Raw genomic sequence first — 12,903 nt, 5'->3', positions numbered from 1 at the left:
TCTCAGACTCATCCACACTCGATAAATGATGCACTGTTTGGCTGTAGAGGCTAGAACTTCTCAACTTTCATAGCTAGAACACTGTTTAGGGAGTACGGAGCCGTTTGAGACTCAGCCTGGGTTTGATGCCACTTCTGACTGAAACACATTTGAAACGTGTCAGACATTCAAGAGACATTTTTAGTCTTTTATTCTGCCGTTTTTCAGTGAATCATATTGTGATTTCTTTAATTCAAGCCTGTGATATTAATGATGGAGCTGTTTAGCATGTTTGCTGTCTTTTAGCCTGTTGGCTGACCAGCCTGGTTCTAGATAACATAAGTAACCAGCCCCTCAGTTTAAACAAAAACGGGTTCTTACTTCATCAGTTCACTCGGTGCTCCTTGTGAGCAGCAATAGAGTCAAAGTTCATTAACAGCAGAAGGGTTTTTCGTGCCGTGGCGCAGTGATACAGAGCTCAGTTGTGGTGAGGCGTCATTGGAGTGGTATGTCGTTGATTTTACAATGGCTTCGAACGCAGCTCAGCCAATCAGATTTTAGGATTAGAGCGATCCGTTTTATAATAAATAACAAACAACACAAAAGTGTCACTGTATTGATTATTGAAGGAATTATATAGAAGTTAATATAAGTGCAGAGCAGTAAAGACGTCCGGTGCTCATTCTGGGGGAAAACAGTGTAATGATGAAGTATATTCACTGTGGAGGTGTGACCTTTCACTGAAGGCATTTATTTGACCGCAGTGTATCCCCCCCCCCACCCCCCTCTCTTTCTCTCTCTCCCCCCTCTCCCACTCTCTCCCTCTCCCTCTCTCTCCCCCTCTCGCTCCTTCTCTCCCTCTCTCTCCCTCTTTCTCTCTCTCCCCCCCTCTCCAACTCTCTCCCTCTCCCTCTCTCTCCCCCTCTCGCTCCTTCTCTCCCTCTCTCTCCCTCTTTCTCTCTCTCCCCCCTCTCTCTCCCTCTTTCTCTCTCTCCCCCTCTCGCTCCCTCTCTCTCTCTCTCTCTTTCTCTCTCTCCCCCCCTCTCTCTCCCTCTTTCTCTCTCTCCCCCTCTCTCTCCCTCTTTCTCTCTCTCCCCCTCTCGCTCCCTCTCTCTCTCTCTCTCTCTTCCCCCCCCCCTTAGCAACGTACCAGCGGATCAAGCCGTGCGCAGCGCCCCCTGCAGGCAGCAGCCAGAACAGCGGCTCCAGCTACTCTGTGACTGTGTTCATAGGCGAGGGGGAGAGGCCGTCGGTGTGCAGCAGTGCGGTTCTCTCTCAGCCCAACAGCTGCAGACAGCAGTCCATCTCCGAGCTGCCTCTCCGGGGCTACGCCAGCCTCCCCCGCAAATCCGTCTTCAGGAAGTTCTTCGGGAAGAAGGAGTAACCGGGCCCTCGGTGACGCAGCAGGCTAACACGTCACTGACTGTCTACATGTGCAGGACACAACTGAGACGCTTAATTATGATTCTGATATTTATGGTGAGGAGAGTGAGGAGCTTTTACAGAGTCGCTGAGGAATGAGGACAATTAATGGTTTGGAGCAAAGACTTTCACCTGACTTTACTGAAAGAGCAGATATATATACTATATACTTAAAAAAGATGGTTCTTCAAGGGTTCTTTAGTGAGGAAAATGGTTCTATATAGAGCTATAAACACTTAAAGAACCTTTGCATGGTGAAAAAGTTCTTCAGATTGATGGAAAGTGGGTTTAATATGGTTCTATATAGCATCTAAAAGAACCATTTTACAATGCAAAGAGTGCTTTAGTCACGCAAAGAGTCCTTTGAGTGTTCACAGTTCTAGAGAGAACCATTGTCTTTACTAAAGTACCCTTGAAAAACCATCATTTTTAAGAATGTACACCACTAAAATGATATATTGGGAAGAGCAATCATCTTAAATCTAGTCTATATATCTAATATTTCTAATTGTGAGATGGTTGTAGGAACATAATGACTGTATAAGTAAAATATTATTGAAAATATAATCCGTCTTAATGAACATGTTTCTAGCACTGTGACTCTGACTCTGCTTCATAAGCTGGGTTCTGATTCATGGCAGGAAACTTAGTGATAATTTACAGGATTTGTTCATTCAGAGTGACAAAGCATGACTGATGTGTGAATTATATTCCAATTTATGTGTTTTTTATCTCAAAAATATTTCCGTCTTTGTGAGATCACATACTTTACATATTAACTAAACGCATCAGCAGCTCTCAGATCACGCCAAAGCAGATTAAACAGCAGAAGCGGCCTTTTCTGCATCTGTCCTAAAAGCCTGTTCTAGATCACTGTATCAGTACCGGCACAGTTCTGTCTAATCGGTCACTTCTGGGTTTTAAACATCAGTTTTATGCATCAAATCGTCCAGCAGTGCAGAGATGCAGTAAACCGGAGAGCTTAGAATCTCAGGATTCGACTCCCACGAACCGTTTTATGATCCGTTATTCACAGCAGTGACGATCGTCTCGTTAACAGCATCAGCGCCGAACGATCAAACACTATCAGATCTGAGTGTCGTCACCTTCAGAGCCTCTCCGCCTCCACAGAGACACCATCATCCAGAACATGAGGTCTGATAACACGGCAAGAGTCAGAGATCAGTTCAGAGATCTGAGTCAGGAGGAAATAAACTCCTCCGTTACAGACTCTGTTACTCTGAGTCGGTGACTCAGTTATTCTGATGGTGGACAGTGTTTCCTTTCAAATGAGACCAACATCACGACTGTAGCCCAGAGTATGAGGGAACAGCGCCCCCTTTACTTTGGGTACGCCATTTCAGGCAGCAATGGGACCACAGTTAACAGGTTAACTTAGTTCTAGACGTTTCTGCTTGTTTTAAGTCTTTTTACTTGCTTGCAGACAATTTTGCTTGTTGTAAGAAATAAAGAGTTTTGTTGCAAAACGTATTATAGATCAACATAAAACATATTTTGGTCATGATGTACCTTATTAGGAGTGGGCTTCACATATCTAAGAAATATCAATGCTGTATTATTATTAGTACCAATTTTATTAGAGAAATAAAAGGCGTTTACTTTTATATATCAGCTGATATTCTCCTCACAAACGCATAGTATCTAAAATTATAATTAAATCCCCTTAAAAAGTACTTAAAACATGCGTGAAACATCTAACAATAAGATAATATAATTTACCAGCTATCTCAATAATAAAACCATCTCAGAATGTGAAATGTTAGATATTTAGAGCAGACTGAAGATGTCTGAGGTGTCATTTTTGCAGTGTACTGCTGTGCAGCCTGTCTTAAAGCAGGTTAAATGTGTTACTGTGGTTTACTTTGACATTTTTCAGCGTTTTGTCTCGGATGACGGCCACTTTCTTCCTCCTCTCTGATCTCCTTGTTGAAGTTTGTTGTGTAGTTTGATATTCGTGTGGATTGCAGTTTATTTCCATGATTATCTCAGTCTTTCCAGCCTTTCCAGCGTCCACTGGTTTGGTTCTTGTGTGTAGGGTCCAAAATATTGTTTTCACACAAACTTTTGAATGTGTTTTTGTACATTTTGAACTTTGAACACTGTATGCAAATGAACATTCACTGTCTGGTTCTTCTGAAACGGAAGCACCTTTTTTAAGTTTGATATGGTCTTTATACTGCTTGGATAGAGCATCGCACACAATGTTGGAACGTACACACTCAGTGTGATGTAAACGCCTTAATACACAACGTTTGTGATGGCTGACGGTTTAATGCCTTGTGTTAATGTTCATTAATGGAGCTGCAATACGTCCGACTGCAGCTGCAGTGTGATTTTGTCAACCTCTCAGTGATCACAGCAGGTAGAAACTGATTTTAGCTGAATGTTATTCACTCAGTTTAACTCTTAAGGATTTGTAATAAACACTTTGAACACACAAACACACAATACTGGTTATGAAACATTAAGTTTGCATTTACTGAAACACTTTAATGAGCTTAAATGAGATTAACGAGAGTGCAGTTCTGTCTGAAAGACAAACGCTGCCCTTCATTCACTGAATTTTAGGTCAAAACAGTCATTAAGCACAAGTTTTTATTGATTTCTCAGCATCAGGGAAAACAGCTCACTCTACTCTCAGCTGTGTGAGTCAGTGAGTCACTCTCTCCCTTTATTCCAGCTTCCATTCTTTTCAGTAGACTCACTTTCAGCTCCTCAGAGAATCTGCAGACACACCTCCAAAGTTCAGTCTTAGAAGCTGGTTGATCATTTTCTGAAGTAATCAAACACATTCAGTGGTGTTGAGGTCTGGACTCTGGGGTGGTCAGTCCATCGTTCAGCTTCTTTGTTTGATGTGTCCGTCTCCTTTTCTCAGTGAGGTTCTTCTTGATCAGCTACACATCCTTTCAGACCCACAGCGCTGAGTCGTCTTCTCACAGTGGAAGGATGGACAGAAACACCTGTGGATGTTTTCAGATCTGATCAGCTTGATTTTCTCCTCTCTCTCAGAGATGAAAGCTTTAAGTGCTGTTTATCTGATGGGGGCAGTTTTGGGGTCGACCAGCTCTTCCAGGTGGTTGTTAGGAGCCACATTTTCTCTGGAGCTTTTAATCAGTTTTGGAAACTCCTTTGACTCCTTTTCTCCTTCATCATGCAAATGCACTCTTAAGAGAGTGCTTTAAGGGTTCTTGGGTAAAGAAAATGGTTCCATATAGAACCATGAACACTCAAACCCTTTGCATGGTTAAAGGGTTCTTTTCATCATGAAAAGGTTCTATAGGTTGGTGGAAAATGTGCATGAATGTGCTGTAGACAGTTCTATGTAGAACCTTTTTGAAAAGGGTTCTATATAGCACCCAAAAGTTTTGTTCCAAGCAAACCATTTTGGGTGCTACATAGAACCATTTTCAAAAAGGTTCTGTGTAGAATCATCTACAGTACACTTTCCATCTGAAGAACGCTTTCATGATGCAAAGAACCTTTTAATCATGCAAAGGGTTTGAGTGTTCATGGTTCTATATGGAACCATTTTCCTTATTAAAGAACCCTTGAAACATCCTTTTAAGAGTGTGGATTATCTTATATCTCCTCATAAGTATCTCCTGACAAATTAATAATCATTTTCCGCCTTTTTTATCCTTTAGAACTGAACAGGCTGTTTTTGTTACTGTGCCCTTAAGACTGATATATGTAAATGAGCTCTGTCCTGATTGGTTGCCCTGTATTGTGCCTCATTCAAGAAAGCAGTCCAGGCTGAAACACTACTTATAACTTCAGAGTGAGTGGGAGGGGTTAAACTCCTGCAGGCTGAATAGGTGGATAAAGCTGGAACTGATTAACCTAAAACAGGCCGTCTGTGCTCCGCAGACTGGGGTACATTCTGAAACGTTCAGCTCTGTTTACATGACCAGAGAACTTGTATAGAGAAGAATCACACTCTGTAATGTCTTCTGGGTTTCTCAAACACTAGAGGGCGCTCCCGAGCGAGTCCAAAATGAATGGGTTAATATGGAGCATTTGAGCAAAATCATAGTTTATAAATGCTGAAACATTTTTAATGTAAAATAATTCATTCATTTCTGAAACACAGCAGCATAAAACATTTTAACACTGCTGTTTTATTTTTAAGAGCTTTTAAACTCGAATTATAGCAGTTTAAATCGGCGCCTCATGTACGGCCATGACGTCAGTGAGCACGAACAGCCAATGAGCTGCTCCACTCGCCAACCAGTCAGCACTCAGTAGCAGTAATGCTGAGCAATCAGCGCTCAGTATCAGTAATGCTAACCAATCAGAGCTCAGCATCAGTAATGTTAACCAATCAGCGCTCAGTATCAGTAATGCTAACCAATCAGAGCTCAGTAGCAGTAATGCTGACCAATCAGCGCTCAGTAGCAGTAATGCTAACCAATCAGAGCTCAGTAGCAGTAATGCTGACCAATCAGCACTCAGTAGCAGTAATGCTAACCAATCAGCACTCAGTATGAGTAATGCCGACCAATCAGCACTCAGTAGCAGTAACGCTAACCAATCAGCACTCAGTAGCAGTAATGCTAACCAATCAGCACTCAGTAGCAGTAATGCTAGCCAATCAGCACTCAGTAGCAGTAATGCTAGCCAATCAGCACTCAGTAGTAGTAATGCTAACCAATCAGCACTCAGTAGCAGTAATGCTAGCCAATCAGCACTCAGTATTAGTAATGTTATTGTCCTGCTGCCCAAAACCCATCTACTATAGAAAAAAAGGAATCATACAGGTGAGTTTTCTTTTGTTTTGTCAGCGAAATTCTTTCTTCTACTGTCTGAAATTAAAGTTCTGTGTGATTAGAAACTATTTTAACTTTTCATTTTCAGCCGTTTAGCTCCATTCACCCCCATTCGTTGAGGACTTGCTCGTGGGCGCCCTCTGCTGTTTAACAGTCCTGTTTTTGATATAATGGGGGAAACAGGAAGAGGCCAAACTGGCTCTGATATGACTTCAAACTCCTTTATTACAAAAAACACAAGGTTTTCCATGATATGGGCCTGTAAGTGAAAGCAGGGTGATCAGAGCTGTATGTGTGGAAATGTAGCGCAGTGAGATAATCCTGGACAGCACTGCGCTCTTTGTCTGTGTGTCTGTCTGTCTGTCCTTTGCTCTCCCCAGTGGCGTTTCTAAGCTGCTGACTGTATTTGTATTGTCTTGAAAATGAAGGGAAGAGCAGCTCCATGGCAGCGTGAGATAAACACCCTGAAACCATCATGAAACTCAATCTGAGCCTCCGAGCTGAAGCTTAATCCCGGAGGTCAGCGCTTCACACGTTTGCATATGAAAAGCTGCCATGACTCAAAGCTTGATGCCCTTCAGTACTGATCCCTTTACCCAATCGCTGAGTCTGCGCATACATAATCGCTGCATGTTTGATGATGTAAAGATCTGCGCAGGGCCCACTTTAAATGAAGCGATTTAAGAGCCCAAAACAAAGGAAGCTACACGATCAGCCTGATACAGCCAGAGCAGATTAAGTGAAGTAAGGAGGCGGCGGGACGAGAGCAGCCTGCTGGTGAACAGTGGCCCCATCATGCTTTGTGTTTGTAGAGGATTAGAGAGCATTAGTTGCCTAAATGTGCTGGGGGGTTAAATCAGTGATGAGTTTTCCACTCTCTCTGTTGTGCTGCTGCTCATTCTGTGGCTGTTCTACTACAAACCCAATTCCAAAAGAGTTAGGACAGTGTGTGAAATGCAGATAAAAGCAGAAAGCAGTGATTAATAAATTCATTTTTACTCTTCAAACAACAGCAGTACAAGCAGAGAAGTGTTGAATTGCCACTTACTAGTGTATTCCAGGTTTGTCAGACACTAGAGGGCGCTCTCAGGTGAGGCCAAAATAAATTAAAAACATAGTTTGTAAATGTTTAAACATTTTATAAAGAAAAATGCACAGATTTTATAAATGCAGAACAGCATAAAACACTTTTGAGCACTTCATAGCATTAACGCTAACCAATCAGCACTCAGTAACAGTAATGCTGACCAATCAGCACTCAGTAACAGTAATGCTGACCAATCAGCACTCAGTAGCAGTAATGCTAACCAATCAGCACTCAGTAGCAGTAATGCTAACCAATCAGCACTCATTAGCAGTAATGCTGACCAATCAGCACTCAGTAACAGTAATGCTAACCAATCAGCACTCAGTAGCAGTAATGCTGACCAATCAGTGCTCAGTAGCAGTAATGCTGACCAATCAGTGCTCAGTAGCAGTAATGCTGACCAATCAGCGCTCAGTAGCAGTAATGCTAACCAATCAGCACTCAGTAGCAGTCATGCTGACCAATCAGTGCTCAGTAGCAGTAATGCTGACCAATCAGCGCTCAGTAGCAGTAATGCTAACCAATCAGCACTCAGTAGCAGTCATGCTAACCAATCAGCGTTCAGTAGCAATAATGTTAGTGTCCTGCTGCCAAACCCCACCACCACTGATTCACCTCTCATGTACTGAGCTGCAGCCTGAGGTCAGTTAGTCCACTTTATGGTCAAAGGGGTGACATCAGATGGTAATGAGTTAATGGTGAAAAGAGAGCAGAAGGAAAAGCCAATATCTTGGGGTTAGCTGTTAGCCATTAGCCCAGAATGGAGACTAACCAGCTTTCCGTGTGCGCCACTTATGGTGCTTCAGGCAATGCTGTGGTCTTTTTAGATTTTAGATTTACTTCAGTTGTTAAATATAGTTCTTATTAAAAGTGAAGGGACGTCCAGAATAATAAGCCATTTTAAATCCACAAAAAATGGTTTACTTAAACAAAAAAATAACCTATACTGTGATATCTGTCTAAACCATTAGTATTCTTACTTATACCGTGATGTAAATTTTTGCCCATACTGCCCACTACTAATACAGTGCATCAAAACATTCGGCGCATCCAGTGAAATCTCTGCATAAAGGAAAAGGCTGAATTGCTGTGACTTTCGACCCCTCAGATGGCACTGCATTAAAACTAACATGGGCTCAGGAATACAAATTAAAATATTTTAGATTTACCTCAAATGACTGACTGATTATTATCATTAAACATCATCTGTGGCTGCATCCACAAATGGAGGTTAAGACTCTGCACAGTGAAAGTCACATATCAACAACACCCAGAAACGCCGCCGACTTCTCTGGGCTCGAGCTCATCTGAAATGGACTGATGCTCAGTGGAAACGTGTGTTGTGGTCTGATGAGTCAGCCTTTCAGATTGTTTATGGAAATAATGGACAATTTGTTTTCCAGCCCAAAGAAGAAAAGGACTGTCCAGATCGTTACCAGTGTAAAGTTCAAAATCCAGTGTCTGTCATGTCATTGAAAATATATATCTTTCTCAAATACTTTTATTATTTAGCAAAACCCAGAGCACATTAGGCTGCACTCCGTTCTCCGCTACACTGTTCATTCATATCTACTACATTTGGTTCCACATGTCTATCCTCAGTGTGCTGGTGTCACCCTGCCTAGTGCTGCAGTGATAAATGAGACGAGCTCCACTGAAAGCACTATTGACTGCCTGTCACCCGTCAATTAAGCCAGAGGAAGAGAACAATCCGGCTCTTTCTCTGACCGCGTCAATGTGCTCTGATGGAGTGAACAGGAGAGGAGCTGGTCAATGGCAGGTCAGGGGCTGATATGTTGGCCTCACGGCCAGAAATGCAGAGAGCATGACCTCCCACCAGCCTGCCGGGGGGGGGGGTTAACATTTTGTCACAGGCTAGAGTTGACCTTCTGGGGCTAAAAAGGAAATTCAATGGCTTCTGTCAGCATGTAAAGAGGACATTTCTCACTACTGGTCATCAACCTCAATCAACACAAAGCACTGTTACTTAGAAAGTGTAAATAGAAAACTGCTTTTCGGGGCAGTGAGTGTGTTTCTGTCAGTAAAAACAACATATAACATTAGAATAAACAGTAAAAACATAATAATGTGTGTATTTTTTTAAAGATATTGATATCTTGGTTCTTTTGGTTCTGCATAAATACAAACATAAGTAGAATGTTTTTTTGATGTTTCAGTTAAGATATTGATTAGAAGAATAAAATTAAAAGAACAGGTTTTGGCCCAAGACACCCATCACATTTCATCACAGTTCAGTTCCATCACCTCATTTTAATGAATGGAGTATTGATTAGATAAACCAGGTATTAGATGAAAAACTACAAATAACCCTGGACTTCCTTGAGGAGAGGTTCAGGCGTCTTGGGCCAAAACCTGTTCTTTTAATTTTATTCTTCTAATCAAGAATTTTCTAACATATTCTAATTTTGTACAGTGTTTTAAAAGCTCCTAAAGCTTTGTCTCAATCATAAAAATAGTCTAAAACAAATTATTAAAGCACAAGTAAATATATGAAACATCGTTTTCACTGCACTCTTAAAAGAGGTGGTAGTAAAAGGAATGGTTTTGTTTAGAACAATGAGTTCTATATAGAACCATTTAACCTAAATGTTTTTTTTTGCATGGTGAAATAATTCTTCAAATTGATGGAGAACGTATTGTATATGGTTCTATATAAAGCGTTTCCGAAAATGGTTCTATATGGCATCAAAACGGGTTCTGCTATTGTGTACAAGCTTGACATTGTAACAATAGCAGAACCATTTTGGCTTCATACAGAACCATATACAGCATATTCTCCATCAATCTGAAGAACCATTTCAGCATACAAAAAACATTTAAATGACTCATGGTCCTAAATAGAACCATTCCGTTCACTAGAACCATTAAAGAACCATCTTTTTTTGAGTGTACTTTATTTGGAAATAAAGGAAATAACAGTAAATATCATTTCCTGTCACTGTGATTTCCTGCACAGTCAGTTATGCTCTTTAAAATGATCCATTCTGGCTGTAAATCTACAAACTACTCAGTGAAAACAGCTCAAAATAAGCTCTTAGTGAATGAAGTGTGAATGTTATGAAGCCGTGTCTAATGGGAAAGTCTGATCTGTTTAGGAGAGGTTGGGTCTCTTTTTCATGTATTCATATCACATATATATATATATATATATATATATATATATATATATAAATTTTTTTTGCCAGTTTTCTATATAAATGTCAGCACTGTTGGTTTTGGCCTTTTCCTGTCACACGTTTGACCTGTGTGTCATGAGAAAGTCTTTCCTGTGATGTGACTGATGTGACTGATGTGACTGTGGTGTCCCTCAGGGTTCCACTCTCTGCCCTCTTTTGTTTTCCTCACCGCTGTTCAGCAGCTCCACAGGTCAGACCCTCTCTGCTCACTGATTCATTAGAGCAGCTCCAGGATCAGATGTCCAGCACTGTGAGATGTGTGGAGGCTCTGAGACATTAACGTTCCTTCAGTGGTGCCCCTGGGAGAGGAACCTCTGTCTGCAGTGTTACCCCCTAAAGACTTGCAGGAACAGGTGGGCTTCAGTCCAGTGACGTAACTAACTGTGCAAAACAAAAAAAGAATACACACACACACACACACACACACACACACACACACACACACACACACATATATATATATATATATATTCTTTTTTTGTTTTGCACAGTTAGTTACATATACATATGTGTGCGTGTTCATATTTTTAGCCACTGTTGGAACAAAACCTTGTATCTCTACAGACCGTACTTGACGGATGAGAAAAAGCATTCTTAACTTTTAATGGAAATAATTTGATCACTTTTTTCCAAGTAATTTTGGATCATTTCTGTTGGTCTGTTTATCGTGAAATTTCGACACATCATAAAGAGCAACTGACCTTTGCAAATTATGTCAAAAAATGAAAAACAAGTCAAACAAATCAAGTGTGTACAAGGTTTCGTCTAACAGCAATGATGTGGGGGGTTTATTGGGAATATATGCCCCCAATTCTGGGGTAAAAAGTCCCCCACTGAATCTTTATAGAATGTGTAATTTAAACGTAGGAACTTTTGTGTTTTTAAAGTACAACACTAAAATTTTAACATTTTAAAATTAAATAGAAACCTTTATCAATGTATGTTGCAATAATTATGCTTCATTTTTATGAACGATGACAAAAGACAACTGACAGTAAAATAGAAACAATCAATTAAATCAAACTGTAAACTCTTATTGTAATAATATTATCTGCATTATGATATTTTTTCCAATACATTGAACTTAACATTAGCAAATCATTTGAAATCGAGAAATAAGAGTGAAAATCAGTACAAATAAAAACAAACAGTATCATTATTATCATTGTCATGATAGCTATTACTATTAGTAGTAGTGCTGGTACGGCATCAATAATAGAAATAAATATGTAATCAAAGCCGCAGCATTCAACACGCCCAGAGATTTAATATCCAGCACGTTCAGCATCGTAATGACTTTCAGATGAAAATCTAATTAAATGGTGTATTTTGGGTCAGAATGCTCGAGAGGTATTTCTGTCTTATGGCCTAAAAGTCGAACCCTAGAGTTCTGGAGTTCGAAGAAAAGAGAGAACATATCCCATTTAGCTTCATTACACCGGCTGCCCGTCTGTTTAGAACTGATTTTAAATTCTTTTACTGCTTATAAATCTCTTAATGGATCTGCACCTCCACACATCTCTGACTGTCTGACAGCTCCTGCTCCACACCCAGCTCTAAGATCATCGAGTGCTGCTTTACTGAAGAACAGGAAGCAGAACACCAAACATCTGGAACTCCTTACTGATTAACAGTCGTCAGGTATCGTCTGTAACCAGCTTTAAAAATCAGCCGAAAATGTGTTTATTTAGCTCAGTTTTCTGCCAGCTTCCTATTTTTATTCCAAATATTACTTTATTAATTCTATTATTCTTATTTTTTATTCTCATTCTGTTTATTTTGTTCTATTTTTTATATTTAATGTTTAATATTTAATGTTTAATTGTTCATATTTCTTATTTATAATATTACTATTTTTACTAAACAAGCACTTCTTTCAGTTTTTAATTTGCTACTTACTTTTTTACAGACTGAAGTTTTATTTAATTTTATTGTGAAGCATTTTTTATTATTAACTTAAAAGAACACTCAACACCAAATGTTCCACTCTCTGCACCCCCTGAACACTTTAATATAAAATGCATTGATCACTATCCAATGACAAAAAATGAGATCAATTGCCATTCATAATTAATTCAGTACAGACATTCAGCAAATGTGTCAAGATCAGATTCAGATCCATTATTTGATCAGAGAGGTGGGAGGTGGGACATCGTACCCCTGGGGGTGGTGGGCTTCTCCCCCAACTAACCCTTTAATCTATACATATCTATAAATATCTAGGTCATCTTTTATCTATAATTAGGAATATGGTTTTATGCAGATCTCTTTAAACCCCAGAATGAGTGCTTGTTATCATCGCGTGCAGGTGTTGAAGCACTGCTGTGGAGTCTCTGCTCCTTTGTGGTTGGTTCCTCAGTTCTCTGTGGTCGGAGCCTTTATTAGCACCTCTTTGCTGTGGGTTCTCTTCTGCATCTTTGATCTGCATGGC

At 40.2% G+C, this 12,903-nt stretch overlaps 1 protein-coding gene across 3 annotated transcripts in view; it reads left to right on the top strand.

Annotated features, from left to right (window-relative positions):
• LOC118810083 (spectrin beta chain, erythrocytic) overlaps positions 1–3,684 on the top strand; it is a 92,544-nt gene extending 88,860 nt beyond the window's left edge. For all 3 annotated transcript variants that reach the window (XM_036573611.1, XM_036573610.1, XM_036573608.1), the window contains one exon: positions 1,122–3,684. In XM_036573611.1, the coding sequence (XP_036429504.1) occupies positions 1,122–1,363 (242 nt within the window). In that variant the 3' untranslated portion in view covers positions 1,364–3,684. The remainder of the gene's footprint in view (positions 1–1,121) is intronic.
• Positions 3,685–12,903: the final 9,219 nt, after the last annotated feature.

Source organism: Colossoma macropomum, unplaced genomic scaffold (genome assembly GCF_904425465.1).
Source record: "Colossoma macropomum unplaced genomic scaffold, Colossoma_macropomum, whole genome shotgun sequence".
NCBI lineage: Eukaryota > Metazoa > Chordata > Actinopteri > Characiformes > Serrasalmidae > Colossoma > Colossoma macropomum.
The sequence above is the reverse complement of the archived record's forward strand: the minus strand, read 5'-3'. Positions and strand labels throughout refer to the sequence as shown.